General features: G+C 37.9%; 4 protein-coding genes across 4 annotated transcripts in view; 2 read left to right on the top strand and 2 right to left on the bottom strand.

Annotated features, from left to right (window-relative positions):
* The window catches only part of LOC117141805 (venom dipeptidyl peptidase 4), a 71371-nt gene that overhangs the window by 42227 nt on the left and 13881 nt on the right, over positions 1–15263 (bottom strand). The gene's annotated exons all lie outside the window — the stretch shown is intronic.
* On the top strand, positions 440–4710 carry LOC117141804 (reticulocyte-binding protein PFD0110w). Its single transcript, XM_033305449.1, has 2 exons — positions 440–2429; positions 2726–4710. The coding sequence occupies exons 1-2, from the start codon at positions 440–442 to the stop codon at positions 4708–4710; spliced, it is 3975 nt and encodes a 1324-aa protein (XP_033161340.1).
* Positions 4900–5437, top strand: LOC117141815. The gene has a single exon (XM_033305468.1). It carries the CDS (start codon positions 4907–4909, stop codon positions 5351–5353), a length of 447 nt encoding a protein of 148 aa, XP_033161359.1. The 5' UTR covers positions 4900–4906; the 3' UTR covers positions 5354–5437.
* LOC117141818 lies at positions 10307–10847 on the bottom strand. Its single transcript, XM_033305471.1, has one exon. The coding sequence runs from the start codon at positions 10764–10766 to the stop codon at positions 10425–10427; it is 342 nt and encodes a 113-aa protein (XP_033161362.1). The 5' UTR covers positions 10767–10847; the 3' UTR covers positions 10307–10424.

Below are 15263 nucleotides of genomic sequence, written 5' to 3'. Positions count from 1 at the left end.
TCTTTAACGATAAGGTAGCTTAGGATAAATTATTGGGCAGCTTATTTAAGTTGTTATATTTGTTATTTAAAGTATGGTAAATATTATTGAGGTAGAATAACATATCTGGAATAATGTACATAGATGATGAATTTGGAAGAAATGTATGATTTCTCTTGAAAGTTTAGGAACCCTCCTCGTTGGTTAATATCAAAAGCGTGCAAATCGATTGAAGCTCACTGCTCTACATCAATAGCAACTAATAGTTCTCTCTGTGCCCAGTTAGTTGAACTTAGCAGACCAGGGGCAGAGGTTCGTGGACCGCAGTAAACGTGACGAAAATGAAACCAAAGGTGAGTTCTGTGCATCGACCATCCAAGATGTGTTCATTTAGCATTGCGAATGTCATGCACAGCTATCGATTGCATCACTACTTCCACTGCTATTAGCAATTACGGCGATGAGGCACCAAGAAAATATTCCTGAATCTGGCAGTGCTTCTAGCACATCAAAAGCATCTTCGGAAACAGATCTGTGCGAGGACTACGATTATATTTCCAAGTGGAATGATAAGCAGTTAAAGATTAATGATCAATTAAGGGACTTTCAGTTGGTAATGGACTCGATAAAAACTTCTTTCAATAGAACCACATCTATAGAGAAATGCTGTTTCTATGAAAACAACTCAATGGTACTATTAATTGAAAATGTCAATGAAATTGATCCAGTTAACCAAATTCAATTCAGCAAAGATCTTTCAACGAATCTCAAAAATATTCTTTCTAAAATCAAGAAAACTGTCGTGAAGGCCTTTAATAGTTGCTGTGAAAATTTGCGAGGCGTAATAGAAAAGGTAAAGGGAGAGGTAGAAGAGAAAGTAAAGGATATAGAGCTAAAATATAAAGAGATGGACATCGAAAGTTCTAAAAGGAGTGACGGTATTCGGAAAAAGGTAAAACAACTGGAGGGCCGAATGGAAGCTGTGAAATCAAGTTTGGATAAACTTCAAAAGGAAATGGATAAAAATGATGGGAAAACCAATTGTGGTGAAGAATTAAAGGAACAAATTGCGGTTTTGGATAGTAACATTAGCACATCCAAAAATGAGGCAGAGAAGGAATTCAACAAATTAAATAATCGACTCAAAGAGATAAAGGAAAAGCTATGGAATCAAGATAAAATATCTGATGCATTTAAAAAAAGTTTAGAGGACGGTGCCGAAATTACTAAAAATATAATCTACAAGTCCAAAAACAACTGCGGAAATATGAATAGTAGTCCAGATAAGCAAATTCAAAAGGAGGACTTAATTAATTTGAAAAAGAAAACCGAAAACCTTCAGAGGCTGATTATAAACATTACCAATAAAATGGGCAACTTTAAAAATCAGGGATCGTCAACAAGCTTTAGTGTAACGTTAAATACCTGCATGACAAATAATGCAAAACTTAATGCAATTCAATCTTTACTTCAGGAAATGATAAAACAACAAAATCAAACATGTTCTAAGGCAACAAAAGATATGACTATAAATGGTAGTCCACCAGGTAATCCAAGCTGTTCCTCAGAAGATAAGCTGAAGGAACGTTTGAAAACACTGCAAAATGAATCTGCAATTCTGGACGACGAACTTAAAAAGTTCCCCAAGTGCTGCCAAAAAATTGATAAGCTTAACGTACGGGCGGAACAAATAACTAACGAACTTCAGATCCTGAACATAACATACAATAATCAAATTAAAGGCAATACAAATAAATTTAATACGTTAAAGGATGACTTGGATGTAAATGTTAGAAGGATGGGCCAAATTAATTCTTCAAACCTTAATAATAGTGTTCAAAAGCAAGTAAAAGAACTTCAAAGTAAGGTATATAAAGCTGCCATAAATTTAGAGGCATTAAAAGAAACTCAAGATGATTTCATAAAGCTAATGGAGAGTACCAAACATCAAAAATATTCTCCCAATGAGATGGAGAAGCTAAGAAAAGATTTCGAAGAGTTCCGACTTAAAATTCTAAGACAGTTAGTCGATTATGATCAGAAAAAGATACAAGAACCGTCAACTGATGCTAGACAGCGTGAGATACGACTACAAAAAATCCACGATGATGTTTTCCAGGACATGGATAAATTGAATAATACTATTCAGCTACAGGACAAACTAAAAATGAAGGCCCAAGATGAAATAAAAAAACAGAAAACGCCATCAAAGCTTATGCTCGATTGCGAAAGAAAGTGCAAGGAAATGGACAAATTCGATAAACTCCTAAATCTTATAGAAGAAGCAAAAAATCTGGTTAAAATGAAGGGTGAAAAAACTACGGCGAAGCCAACTCAGAAATATATCCCAAAGAAGAAAAAGAAAAATAAACCCAAGCCGAAGCCAACACGAAAATGGTCTGGGGTCATGGTTGGGGGCATCGATTTTGAACCCAATCGGGATGTATTTCGAAAAACAAAAAAGACAAATTAAACATATTTACTAAAACAGAGGTTTACCTTTTTGTGGTTTGATTTATTATGAAAAATTTCCTCTCGTAGGAGTACTATAAGTTTCGTTTTAATGTTTTTAAGCATTTTTTGGAAATAAAAATGTTCCTTTTTTTGCGCATATTAAGATCTACTGTAAATTCTGAAACTCCCCTCGCAGGGTAATAAGCACAGCACGCAAATCGATTGCTGGTCACTGCTTTTCACCAATTGTAACTAATAGTTCTCTCTGTGCCTAGTTAGTTGAACTTGGCAGACCGGCGACAGAGGTCCGTGGACCGCAGTAAACGTGACAAAAATGAAACCAAAGGTGAGTTCACTGGATCGACCATCGAAGATGTGTTCATTCAACAATGCGAATGTAATGCACAGGTATCGATTGCGTCACTGCTACTTGTGATATCTGCAATTACGTTGGCGAAGAACACACATGACTACGGAAATATTTATAATCAAATAAGAGCACCACCGGTAAAAGAGCGATGTGATGACTACAATGACATTTCAAAGTGGATAGCTGAGCAGGTGAAGCTTAGTGCCCAGTTGAGAAAATTTAAGAGAGATCAGGATGCTATACTGAGCTATTTTGGCAAAACACCTACTTTAATGACCTGTCGCTTCTACGAAGAAATCACCCTGAATCGAATAGTGGAGAAGGTCAATAGGATAAACGAAATGAGTGGAACTCAAGTAGAAAAGCTTAAAAGCAGCGGAGATCTGGAAAAAGATGTGGAAAATGTTTTACCCCAAATTACAAAGTTCGTTTCTAAAGGCATCAAAAGCTGCTGTGAAAACTTCACCAAATTAATAGAAAATTATAAAAAGGATCTAAATTTAAAAATCAAGAATCTGCCAAGTAAATTAAATGAGAAAGATTTTGGAAAATTAAATGAAAATGACTCTATTCAAAAGAATCTAGGGTACATAGAAAAACAAGTTGAAGAAATAAGACCACTTTTCGAGAAGTTACAAAAATATTTTCGTGATAGTCAGGCGAATTCGAAATGTTGTGATGGTCTAAAAGAATCATTTAAGGCTTTGGAAAATAAATTATCGTTAGCCAAAGGCAATGGATATAATCAGGCCCTAAAGATAGAAAATCAGCTAAAAGAACTAAAAGATAAAATACAGGAAAATGTAAAAAAGACAAATGTTTTAAAGACAACTTTAGGTCATCGCTTTGAAAATATTAAAAATATTCTTAGTATCTGCAATCAAAGCTATGTACATAAATATGTTTCAATGGATACAAGTATTTTGCTTGACTTGGAAAAACATGCAGAAACCTTACAGAAACTCGCCGAAACGCTTTTAAAAAATTTAGGCGGCTTAGACATCCATAAGCCCACAATGAATTTAAATGTAACCCTTAACACATGCCAGGAAAATAATGAATTGCTAACCAATATCCAATCTAAAATGGGGTATTTGCTTGAGCAAAATTCCAAAGCTTGTTTTGAGGGATCGCCCACAGACTCCGAAAATTCTAGTGGTTTAATTAATAAAAATTGTTCATCTAACGAAAAGCTACAGAACAGTATTGCGGAGCTTGAAAAGGAAATAGGAATCTTGCGTAAAAACCTAACAAACTTCCCAAAATGCTGTCAAAAAATCGACGACCTTATCGTGCATATGGGAAAACTAGAAAATATGATGAAGAAAATGAACCAAACTTACAATGATCATCTAAACGCCAACTCAAATCAACTAAATTCTATAAAAGATGGCATGGATAAATCCTTAAGAAAGATAAGCCCAATCCATGATGACGGTGATACTAAAAACCTTCAGGAGCTGGCAAGAAAGCTTAAAAAAGATCTTATAAAAGGTAGCTTGACCCTAAGCATTCTAAAAGAACGACAAGATGACTTATTAAAAGATAATAATAAAAATCCAAGTTCACTATACTCTCCTGATAAGATGGCTGGTTTGAAAAAGGACTTATATGAGTTTAGCCAGGACATCGATGGAAAGTTAAAGGACTTAGAATTAAAGATACAAAGCAAAATGGACGCTGTTAAACATCTCGATACATTCAACAAAGAAGCAAATCAGCATCTAGATAAAGTTAAAGCGAATACCCTTGAACACAAAGAACTAGATATGCGGATCAAGGATCAGACAGAGAATCAAATTAAGCAAACAAATGAAATGCTTAATTGCACAAAAAAGTGTTCGAAAATTAACATGATGAACGATCTTATGGACCAAGTGGAAGACATGGAACGGATTGTTAAATAAAGATGATCCATGATGTATAAGACGCTATTGTTAAATTAAGCAATCCAAATAGCCACATTTTTTTCTTTTTTTTTACAATAATTATTTCAAAATTATATTGAATAAATTAAATTATTAAAAACTTACTACAAAAATGGTTTTAAGATATCAGGCGTCCTGAGTCTTTTGTCAGAGCTGTACTGAGTTAAATATAAAGATGATACTACAATCGGAATTTGCAAAAATCGACGATGCCCTTGACATCTGTGTCTCCATGGAGGAGGATCTGAACGAGTGTCTGAATAATGTGGAGGCCATGATCCAGAAGTACAATGCTCCCGGACGCTACACCATATCCATGGATCCCTTCGCAGAGGATTTTCAACTGAACACCAGCGAGTCCACGGACTTGGATGGGTCGTCCATAGTAAGTGGTGACTCCGAGCTGGACATGCTAAGCCAACTCTACGGAGCCAGAAGTGCCCAGGAGTTGGATGAATCTTACGTCGATGTGCGCTATAAGTTCATCAAGCTGAAGCGGTCCTACGAGGGTGCCTTAACCCATTTTCAAAGGATCGTTGACTGTGCTGATCGTCAACACAAGATTTCACATCGCATTTTTATGAACTCGCAGGATAGCAAGGGGAAGCTGTGCAGGCACTAGGAATGCAAATTTCCTTCAACTATTCCATCAAACTTGCGCGCGTGTGTAAACTGCAAATTGTGTCGACACTTGGCAGGTTTTATTAAAAATTACTGTCACCATTAGTCGAGTTGGCCGATGACTTTCAGCGAAAAAGAGGTGCAGGGGTGAACTTTCCAAAACTCATTTGGCCTGACATGAAAATGAGGCAGTTTTTTATCAGAGCCTCAGTTTTTCTTGCGACACAAGTTGCGCCTGACGTTAAGCACGACGACGATGATGACGATGATGTTGGTGGGACAGTAACAAGTCAGCTGCATGTTTATGAGCACGACAATGGGTAAATACAAATACGGACATGAGAGAGAATATGTAGGGGAAACATGAGAAATTGCCAGCGCAAAACTTGAGATAATGTAATGCAAAAGTGGCCCAGGACCAGACGCAACTTTTCCATAACGCTTTGCCAACTTGGCTCTGTGTTTGTGCTTGGTAATATATTTGTGAGCATTATTTTGTTTCATATACCTGTTACTCGTAAACGGGTATATTAGACTCGTCATGAAGTAAATAATATGCAATATTCGTTAGTCCGCACTCCCAACCATTCATATAAACTTGGACTTAACATGCTGATACTTCTAACGACTATAAAGTTTCTATTTTTACTGCATGTGTATCAACATCTTCCTCGCACATTCTTTCGAGGGGTATGCGATAGTCGAGGCTCTAGATTACAGCGTTCTGGCTTGGTTTTTGTTTTTATTTTCTCGGACTTCCTCGAAAGGGGAATGGCGTCCCCACACTTCGTTAGTGAAACAAGTAGCTGGGACAAGGACCAGGACCAGGACCCCTGGCCGGCAAGCTGGACAGCTGCAAGGACATAAAACAGTGAAGTTTTGCATATTTAAAGTAATATCAAGGGGGAAAACAAACTTTTCTTTTTCATTTTCATTATTATTATTATTTTTTTCTTTTTCTTGGTTTATTACCCCAAGGGTCATGAAGTGTGTGCTGTCCATTGAATAGAGGCATCAGGATCAAGAGGGTTTGGCATGGGGTCTAAAAGGTGTTCATTGAGTGAATGCTGCGGTCACTCTTTGTGATGAAATGGTTAAAATGTTTGCCAAACAAAAAGGTAACCAGGAGTCATTAATAATGAAAGGAAATGTAAGGAATAAAGAAAGACCTGCCCCTTTAGCTTGGTACTAGTTTAATTTAATTTAGCCTGCTTCTAATCAAGCTTTCACCTTTAATGGGTGATTACCAAACTTCTAGTTATTATTAGGTACTATGTAATTTTATCGGTAGGAATAAGCAATCAAACGAGGGAAATTGCATTAGTCGAGTTCTTTGCCTATCGGATACTTTTTACTCAGTTAGTGGGAGTGCTAAGTGAAAATTTTATAATTAATTTGCATATCTAATTTGGCAAGTTAAATTGTAATATCCAATTTAATCACAAACTTAGCCATTCGCAGCTGTACACGTTAGAGTTGGCGTAGCCAAAATGCTGATAAAATGAACAATTAAAAAAGTGTTTGATTCTGAATCAAGAAACTCTTGCTTCTACCAGTTAAATACTTTGCCAAGTATTTTAAAGTCGGCTGGCTCGACTAAATATGGCGGACTGTTATTTATACACTTCTTGCGCCCAATGGAGCCAGAACAAACGTTTGCCATTAAACAGGGCTTTGTGAGGCCTACATCTCTGAACAGCCATCGATTGATATGAGTATGAGAATTTATTAGCACTTTAATGGCTCAGCCAGTCGACCTGGCCCCAGAATGTGGAATTCTCAGGGCTGTATTTGGGTTTTGCCATTCCCGAGTGCATCAGAAGTGCTTTAAGAATACCCACTACGTATTTGTGAAGTATCCTTGATAGAGTCTGCTCTCTGAAAACCTTAAACTAGCTGGCCAAAATCAAAGTCGAAAATGCGCACAAACCGCCAAATTCTTTTGCACGTTTAGCCGCCAATTGAGTTTGCATTACCCCTTTCCGACCACCTCATACTCAGGCTAAGTGTATCCGGAATAGGCATTTGTTCAACACTAACATGAGTAGCTGCAAAATCCTCTGTTTTTGGGTTGGCCAGTCCCAAAGAGCTTCTCGATGTTCCATCCTGTTTTGCTGCAGAAGACCATTTAGAAAAGATTTACCAAACAAGTTTGTTTAATTAAGACTTCCTGCGGGCCAGTTGATTGACTTTAAGTGCCGGGAACTAACCGAATTAATGAGGCAAGCTCCCAGGCGATTTGAGATCTTCAGACACTGTCTGGGGAAATTTCATCCAAAAGTTGAAGTGGGATGCGGGCGAAGCCTGGCGAACGAGCAAATATTTGTAGGAAGTACTATTTTAAAGGGTGGAGCACAGTTTGATTAGTTACTTATTCTATGACATCTATAGAATTTGGGGTAAGTTTCCTCGAGAGTCATTTAAACTAAAATATAATCTAAAGGCAACAAGTCTATTAAATTGCACCTACTCATTTAAAAACTAGACTATTAATATTTTGTTACAGCAAGTCGTTTACTTGCCACATCACTCTCATCAGCTAAACCACACCCAAAAGGGATACCGTGTTAAGTAAATTAATGGCACAATCCGAGCAAAAGTCTCTTAAAGTAGACGGCAAACAGGGGAAAAAAAACTTTGCGAAATAACCACAGTTCATAAATATGTATCAATCTCCCAAACTGGGCAAAAAGGGAAAACACGTTAAGCACTTCCGTATGAATAAATATTTAATCAATCAATTTCGACAATTTTCCTTTTCAGAGCTCGTCAAATGCATAAACAGAATGGATACAATTTCATTTGCAGAATGATGATGATGATGATGAGGGTGATCAGGATGCCTTTGTTGCTGTCATTGAGGCATAAAACAAGTCAGACACATAAAAGTAGATTTGATTGAAATGCTAATTTCCACAGATTACCAACGGGAAAACACTAACTCCAGTTAGGTATATTTCAGAGTTGCTATTTTGGCCATTTTCTGCACACAATTCGACCACCTTTTTTTGGAAAAAAATTGAGTTAGTAATCTCAGCTATATAAAATATTATGAAAATATTAAAACGCTTAAAAAAATCGTAAAGAAATCTTACTTTTAATTTTTTTTCTTGGTAAATTGTTATCAAATTTTTACATTTTCCCGCTGTTTTGGCTGATTTGTTTCTATTTTTTGCAATAGTTGCTAACAGCACTGTTTAAGCCGTCAGAAAATGGACAGTCATTGAGAGTTAGTCATCAATATCATCATCAGTATTGCCATCAGCCAGAGGGCCTTGAAAAATCTGTTGAGTGAGGACCTTTTGGCCAAATGACAGGACACTTCTCAGTCGAAACCCATCGCCGCAGCCTCAGTTTCGGTTTCAATTTCAGTTTCGATTTCAACGCGATTGATTTCCCATGAATGCCGCTTTTCCCCCGCCGCCTTCCACTTTTCACTTTTCCAGTTGCGATTATCGAAACGTTATTAGTTTGTCGGCTGCCTGTGACAGGTTACATTGAACTTGGCCATTTTCTCCGTTTAGGTCTCCTCCACGTTCAACATTCTAAATTGTGTGGGGACGACCCCAAGTCAGGAAAAAAAAGACTGACGAGCTTGCGTAAATTTATCGGCACAGATTCATGGCTGGCTTTTTGGATTTTGTGGCATTTTGTAATTGAATTTCATGTGGGGCTCATATTGAAATTTTAATGAATCGATAGCGATAGGTTCAGGACTTCAAAGGATACAGGCGGAAATTATATGCTTAAGTCGATGCTTTTAATTGATACCATTTCAGTTGTACGCCCAGTTAAGAAGAAACTTGAATAATTGCGTTTTCTAATTAAATTCCTTATTTTTTGCCCACTGCACATCGATGTAATGTTTTTTAAAGTGCCCAATTATTAAAATCCATATTTAAATCCCAATTATATTTCTCTGCAGAAGAATCTCTTTTTTTATAAACATTATGTCGAAGTGTAGGAAGAGAAATACAAACTATATTTTGTACATAAGCCTTCTGCACCAGCGTGAAAGTTTCGAATTTATCTTGGCACTGAGTGCAGCTCTGCAGCCATTTTGCCCACTCAGGCACCCATTCATTCAACCGAGTGAGTTCACTCAGTCAACTCGGTTATCACACACATTGCGTAGTCACAACATTGAGGCAAAGTTTACTTAAGCATGAAGCTGGGAGTTGTGACACAATGCGACTGTAAGCCACTGGAAATGCGAGGACTACGGCTGCGGACTTTGACAAACTGCTACAGGATTCTAGGAGTAGCAAAGGGAATCCGAGGAGCAGCTGCCACATGGCATAGTTGCACCAGTTGGAGTGATAAACACGCTGAACAATTGCTGCCGTCGAGATTTAGCAGCTGACAAAATGCTTGTGACATTTTTGCAAGTTAACAATAAAAATATTTCATATAATTTAACGCTGCTGCAACGGCATATTATGTTTGGCTTAATTTCCACTGATAAGTATCAGACTTCAACTTTCTGTCGGAATTTGTCGCATATACGTTTTTCCAATATCTCGAGCGGCAAACGACGAACTTGAAGAATGTCCTTCTTTATTTATTGCTTTTAACATATTTGTTTGGCTCCAAGGCAATTCGTCTTTGTATGTGAATGTGGCGAAAGGCAAATGCAAATTTCAGTCTCAAATTTTCCGACTTTGTCTTTCGTTTGGGTCTCTGGCAAAGTTTTCGACAAAACAAAAGGCCCCCATGACAAAGTGCAGCTGCTCGAAATTGCTTGGGGTAACATTTTTGAGGGGCGGTCAATGAAAAGTTTATTGTACGCCCAAAAGAAGTCATAGTTTGTGGACCGAACTACAGCAAGTTTGGCAATTGTGTGTGGAGGGCCACTAATAAATTGCAAATATCGTTGAAAATGGTTTAAATTTTAGCGAGAAGGGACAATTTGTGTGTCAGTTTATTATATGCGCTTAGTTTTCGAATCCTTGGCTTGTGTTAATGCATAATTTGTTAACAATTAACTAGGGTCTGTTTGTGATTTGTTAAATGGGCTTTAGACAATAAATTTATACATATTTGAAAATAAGAATTATAACAGTGTTCTCAAATCATTCGTTGGTGGTTTCGTTTTCTTGTTCGACGTTTTCGAATCGCATCGGATTATCACCTCCAGCCAACTGGTCGGCATTTTCGCCAACAGGTGCGGATGGAATTCGAGCATGGAGTTTCGTCTTCATCTGGGCCACGGCAGAGTTGGCCATGCTGATGCGTTTAATGATTCGGTTCAGACGCTCCTGAATGTTGGAGAATACCTGCTCGGAGAAGCGAGCGTCCTCAGAGGTATCGAGAGGCCCCACTGCTGTTGCCTCGTCACTATTGTTTTGGCTACCTTCTGTATAGGGCTCATAGCTTTCAAGGTCTTGAAATATATCAGATCCGTCGTCCGACATCTTGACAAAAAAATATTTTAGAAATTTTAACTGTTATTCAGGAGCTGTGAACTTGAACAGACTTTAGTGCAAATAGATCAAAGACAGCATTTATACTGACAACAAAACCCAGAGCAACATGTTTGCTATGGTAACTCTATAGAATAATAATAACAATATTATTAATCCAAAGTCCATAAATATGAGTAGATGGTTTTTAATTACGCGGCACATCAAACTTTGTTCATGTGAAGTTATTTTTTATTTAAAACCAACGTTTTAATTATCTTAAAATTAAGAATAATAGTATTTAAAACCTCCTAAGAAATTGCAACCCACTTGGCATGTAATCAAGTGTAAAATGTGTTCAGCAGGGTCATAAACTCAGAAATCAATTAAAGCCATTTAAGAGTGAGGAGAGCAAACGATACGGATATGGATGTCGAGAGTCGAAAGTTGCCAGGGCACAAGGCAAATAAATCTCTGAAACGACTCTGCCAAAAAGGACGCACTTTGGGGGGCAGTGGGGATAAAAGTTGCCCCACAGCTGAACGAGGCGAACGAAATCAAAGTCTATAACTTAACGACTGCAATGAGAATGATGCTGATGACGATGTCGACGATGTGAAACGCCCTCAAGGTCTACCCCATTCCATCCAACTGTTCCACCCACAGACCGCCACCATTCGAGGAAAATCCCTACGCAGAAAAAGAGAGACAAAAGCCGAAAAAGACGGAAATGCAGCATTCATTCTCTCGCCATTTTCCCCTTAACCCTCCCCTTTTCCCATGGCTCTTTGCCATCTTTGCCATCCTTTCAGTGAGTTTTTCGCCTCCATGTGCTAAATATTTGCCAGTCATTTTTTTATTTTTCTCTGGCCTTTGTCGCCAAACTGGATTCCCATCTTGATACCCATCGCTCTGCCACATCGTAATAAAGCAATAAATCTGCTGAGGAACTGCTCCTCCTTTATAATAAATTCCGTTACGCATAAAAACACTTACAAATGACTTTTTGTTCAATGGAATAAATGGCATGGCACTACACACATACTAAGATATATATGGAGCTATAGCTGCGAATGCATGTTCATGACTGCACCCAGTCAGATTCACACACTTGGCTTTCTATATCTTCCGGGATTCGCTGAATCCTCTATTGATAATGCCATTTGGCATTTGGCTTGTGGCAAGGCTTTGACTTTTGCGACGTCTTTCACTTTGTGGGCTTTCTATTGAAAACTCGTTGCGCTGCTAAGTAGGCAACATTTTCAGCTCGCTCTCGTTTATTCGTTTGTATCTTCGGGCGTAGTTTATTACGGGATAAATTAAGTTTTTGTAAATTAATGTAGGAATTTACTCCATTGGTGAAAAAATGTTGCCAAAAGGTCCTGTCACTAAAATTAAATTACAAATTAAGAATAGAATGTACTGGGAATAAATAAATAGAAGATTAGGAAATATTTGAAAGCCACACGTTTAATCTTTTAATCTTTAATATATATACTACCTAAATTATTGTATGCTATAGCAGCTTAGTTCTGTTTTTTATATTTTACATAATCATAATATACAAAAAACGGGATGAGCATTAAAAAGTGGTTCCATCGACATTTCTGTACGCACATATTTCACATTAAATATTAAAAATAACAGCTCGCGATCAATCTAAATTAGTGGAGATGTACATTTGAAATAACCCTCTTAATCCCTACCCACGTTTATGCCAAGTGGTCTCATGCTGTTGCCTAATCTGCTGTCCAAATCACTCTTGCAACATGTTGCACGACCAACTAATTGATGATATAATTGAATGTTCAGAGACCATTTCCCAGTTCGTTAGGCTCCGGCGCTGCTCCACAAACCATATCCCATATCAGGAACAACATCTGTCAGACCCATCACAATAAATAACCATATAGTTATAGTTGAGTTTCCTGCATTAAAACGCCATCAGGCTGGAGATTAATGTGAAAAGGTCACGCCCAGCTCCTTGGGAGGTGAAAGCCATTCACTTCAGCGAGACATTGACATTTGCTACTGGCTTTTCCTTTCCATTTCGCCACATCCTTTGTTTTTGTTGCTCCGGCTCTGCTGTTTCACTTTTGTGTGCCTTTCCTGCCGCAGGACGCAGGACGCGCCAGATGAGACACGTGACAATGTCAGGGCGAGCATAAATGCCGTGTGTCAACATCCAGGTCGCAAAAAGAACTAAAGTGAAAATGTCTTTTTATCAACTTTCGGGAAAGTGCCAAGCAAGTGCACCGCAAAATGTTTTACGCATTGGTCTTTGAAAGCAATAATTTCGATAAGTATAATAATTTTATTTAAATTTCAATAAAGTCGTTCTAATCGCCATTTTTTAAAGCAATGTTTAAGTACCATATTACTTTAATGATATAACATCTGGGTTTATATAATCATTAAAATCCTTTTGGTTTTGAGACATTTGTTGAAGAAGGATTTCGTAACCTTATGTGGGATTTATATTATTTTTTAATCTTTAATTGATATGATTTCCCCTACGTGCAGATGTGTACCCGCACGTTTTTTGTTTTCGGGGCATTTTTGCTGTAGTTTTTACATTTGTCTTAATTAGGGGGGTGGCGGTCTGAGAAACAGAAGCCACTTGAAGAAATATGCTTGAAGGGCCATCAGCTGCCGCTGGCACTCGGCACTGACTTGTCTGACTTTCTCCGAGCTTTCTCTTCGCAGCATTTCTCCGCCCTACTGGGGCACACGTGTGCGACTTAATGGCAACACTTTCGCATCCTGCGAGTCCTCGTATGCCGCTCATGTCTGTCTGTAATTTATATGGCTGCTGGAGTGCCACAGCATTTCCTTGTGCCCCTTCGCCATCCTCCATTTTTGCCTAGCAAAATTTGTTATTACGTTGAATTAAACTTGAAAAATGTGTTAATGGTCTCGTTCTCTTCTGTTCACACCAACTGCGGCTCCGAACGGGCAACTTAATTAAATTCCACAATGATTTTGTTATTTTGCCTTGTAGCAACAAGGCATCTTCTTGCCTAACTACCAGAGCCAGAGCGCAGCGCACCACATGGCGTATGTGTGATATTTTCGTGTGCTTCGCTTTTCCTTAAACGCCGCAACTTCTAACTTCATACGCATTCTCTGCTTTTCCAGCTATCCCGTTTAATTTGTTGTCCTTAATGAGCTGTGAAAAGTGTTTTGTGCGAAAATTGGTAAATTGTGGCAGTTGAAGCAAACTGTGTGAAAAAATAATGATGATCACAAAATAAGTTTGAGGTCATGGTGGCGAGGGGGATGAAACGGAATTGAAAGGAATTTTGTAAAATCACAGTAAGTTCTTTAACATTAAGCGCTTTTAAATTGCTACCTTTTAAGCTTGTTGAAATATTACAGAGAAGTTCATACATTAAAGATATACGTATTTATGCAATAAATACACTTTCTTAAACGGTTTTCAATTATCACTCACCAAAAACCGTTGCAACTTAAAAGCCCTTCTCTCCAAATACATTTTCTTTTATTTTTTATTTCTTTTTTTATAAAAATTTATTTGGGTTTTAACTTTTAACTGTGTCGACATGAAAATGGTTTTACTGGTAATTAAAAATAAAACCTGCAGATTTATGTGGAACGGAAGCTCAGGAAAAAAAAAAACGAAATAAAAACAACAGAATATTTTCAGTGACCAACATGGACAATGCCACACAGATCCCACAACTGAATCACATGCAGCTGTGTGACTTGTTGCCGGAAAAGCTTTAAGCCGTAAGCGGAGTTAACTTTAATCAGATGGCAATTAGCAGGCAGCGGAAGCAGAATGGCAACGAAGGGGCTTCCAAAAGGGGACATGTGAGGTTAAACATGGGTACTTTTTTCGATTTAAGGATTCATCAATCAGCTTATTCTTTTAACCTTGTGCCGCCGAACTCACTTGCCCCAGTTTACCAGTCACGAATCCTCAGAGAAAAAAAAAACGGATTACCGCAAAAGGAAGTGTGGCCTTTGGCTTATTGCTTTTTTCAAGTGTGGCCAAGTGCTACAATTATTTATTGCATTCCAAAAGAACAGCCAAGGACAAGCCACCGTTGAATGATTAATATGTTGGAGCTTAAAGTATTTTGCACACGGTATTTTACATATATTAAAAACTTGGCAATATTCCTGCCCCGGGGTAGCTCGAATTTCCCATTACAGTTGCATATGGGAAAATGCCCCAATTTGCATTTGAATTTTGGTTCCCATTTGCCAGTAACCGTATTTGTATTTGTGTAGTTGAAAACATTTCTAAAAGATGATAAAAAGGGTGTGGTTTTGGCCGGGATGATCATCGTGATGATGATGCAGAAACGTGCGTTTGTGTAAATGAGCTGCAAAAAAAGGATGTTTTTTGTCAGCCTTTTTCTGTTGGTTTTAGCGTAGTTTTCCTATTTTTTCGGGACGGCCAAGTTTTCCCTTTGTTTGTTTATGAAGTCTAACATCAACACATGGTTTTTACTGGTCTTGTTTGTTTTTCCTGTTGAACGT

This window comes from Drosophila mauritiana, chromosome 3L, assembly GCF_004382145.1.
Source record: "Drosophila mauritiana strain mau12 chromosome 3L, ASM438214v1, whole genome shotgun sequence".
Lineage (NCBI taxonomy): Eukaryota > Metazoa > Arthropoda > Insecta > Diptera > Drosophilidae > Drosophila > Drosophila mauritiana.
This window is presented reverse-complemented; position numbering and strand designations above follow the sequence as displayed.

Excerpts from the sequence above, each read along its gene's own strand:
- LOC117141818 (XM_033305471.1), bottom strand. The coding sequence starts at position 10,766 with ATGTCGGACGACGGATCTGATATATTTCAAGACCTTGAAAGCTATGAG.
- LOC117141815 (XM_033305468.1), top strand. The coding sequence starts at position 4,907 with ATGATACTACAATCGGAATTTGCAAAAATCGACGATGCCCTTGACATC.
- LOC117141804 (XM_033305449.1), top strand. The coding sequence starts at position 440 with ATGAGGCACCAAGAAAATATTCCTGAATCTGGCAGTGCTTCTAGCACA. Across the intron at positions 2,430-2,725 it reads ACCCAATCGGGATGTATTTC|ACCGGCGACAGAGGTCCGTG; the intron begins GAAAAACAAAAA and ends TGAACTTGGCAG.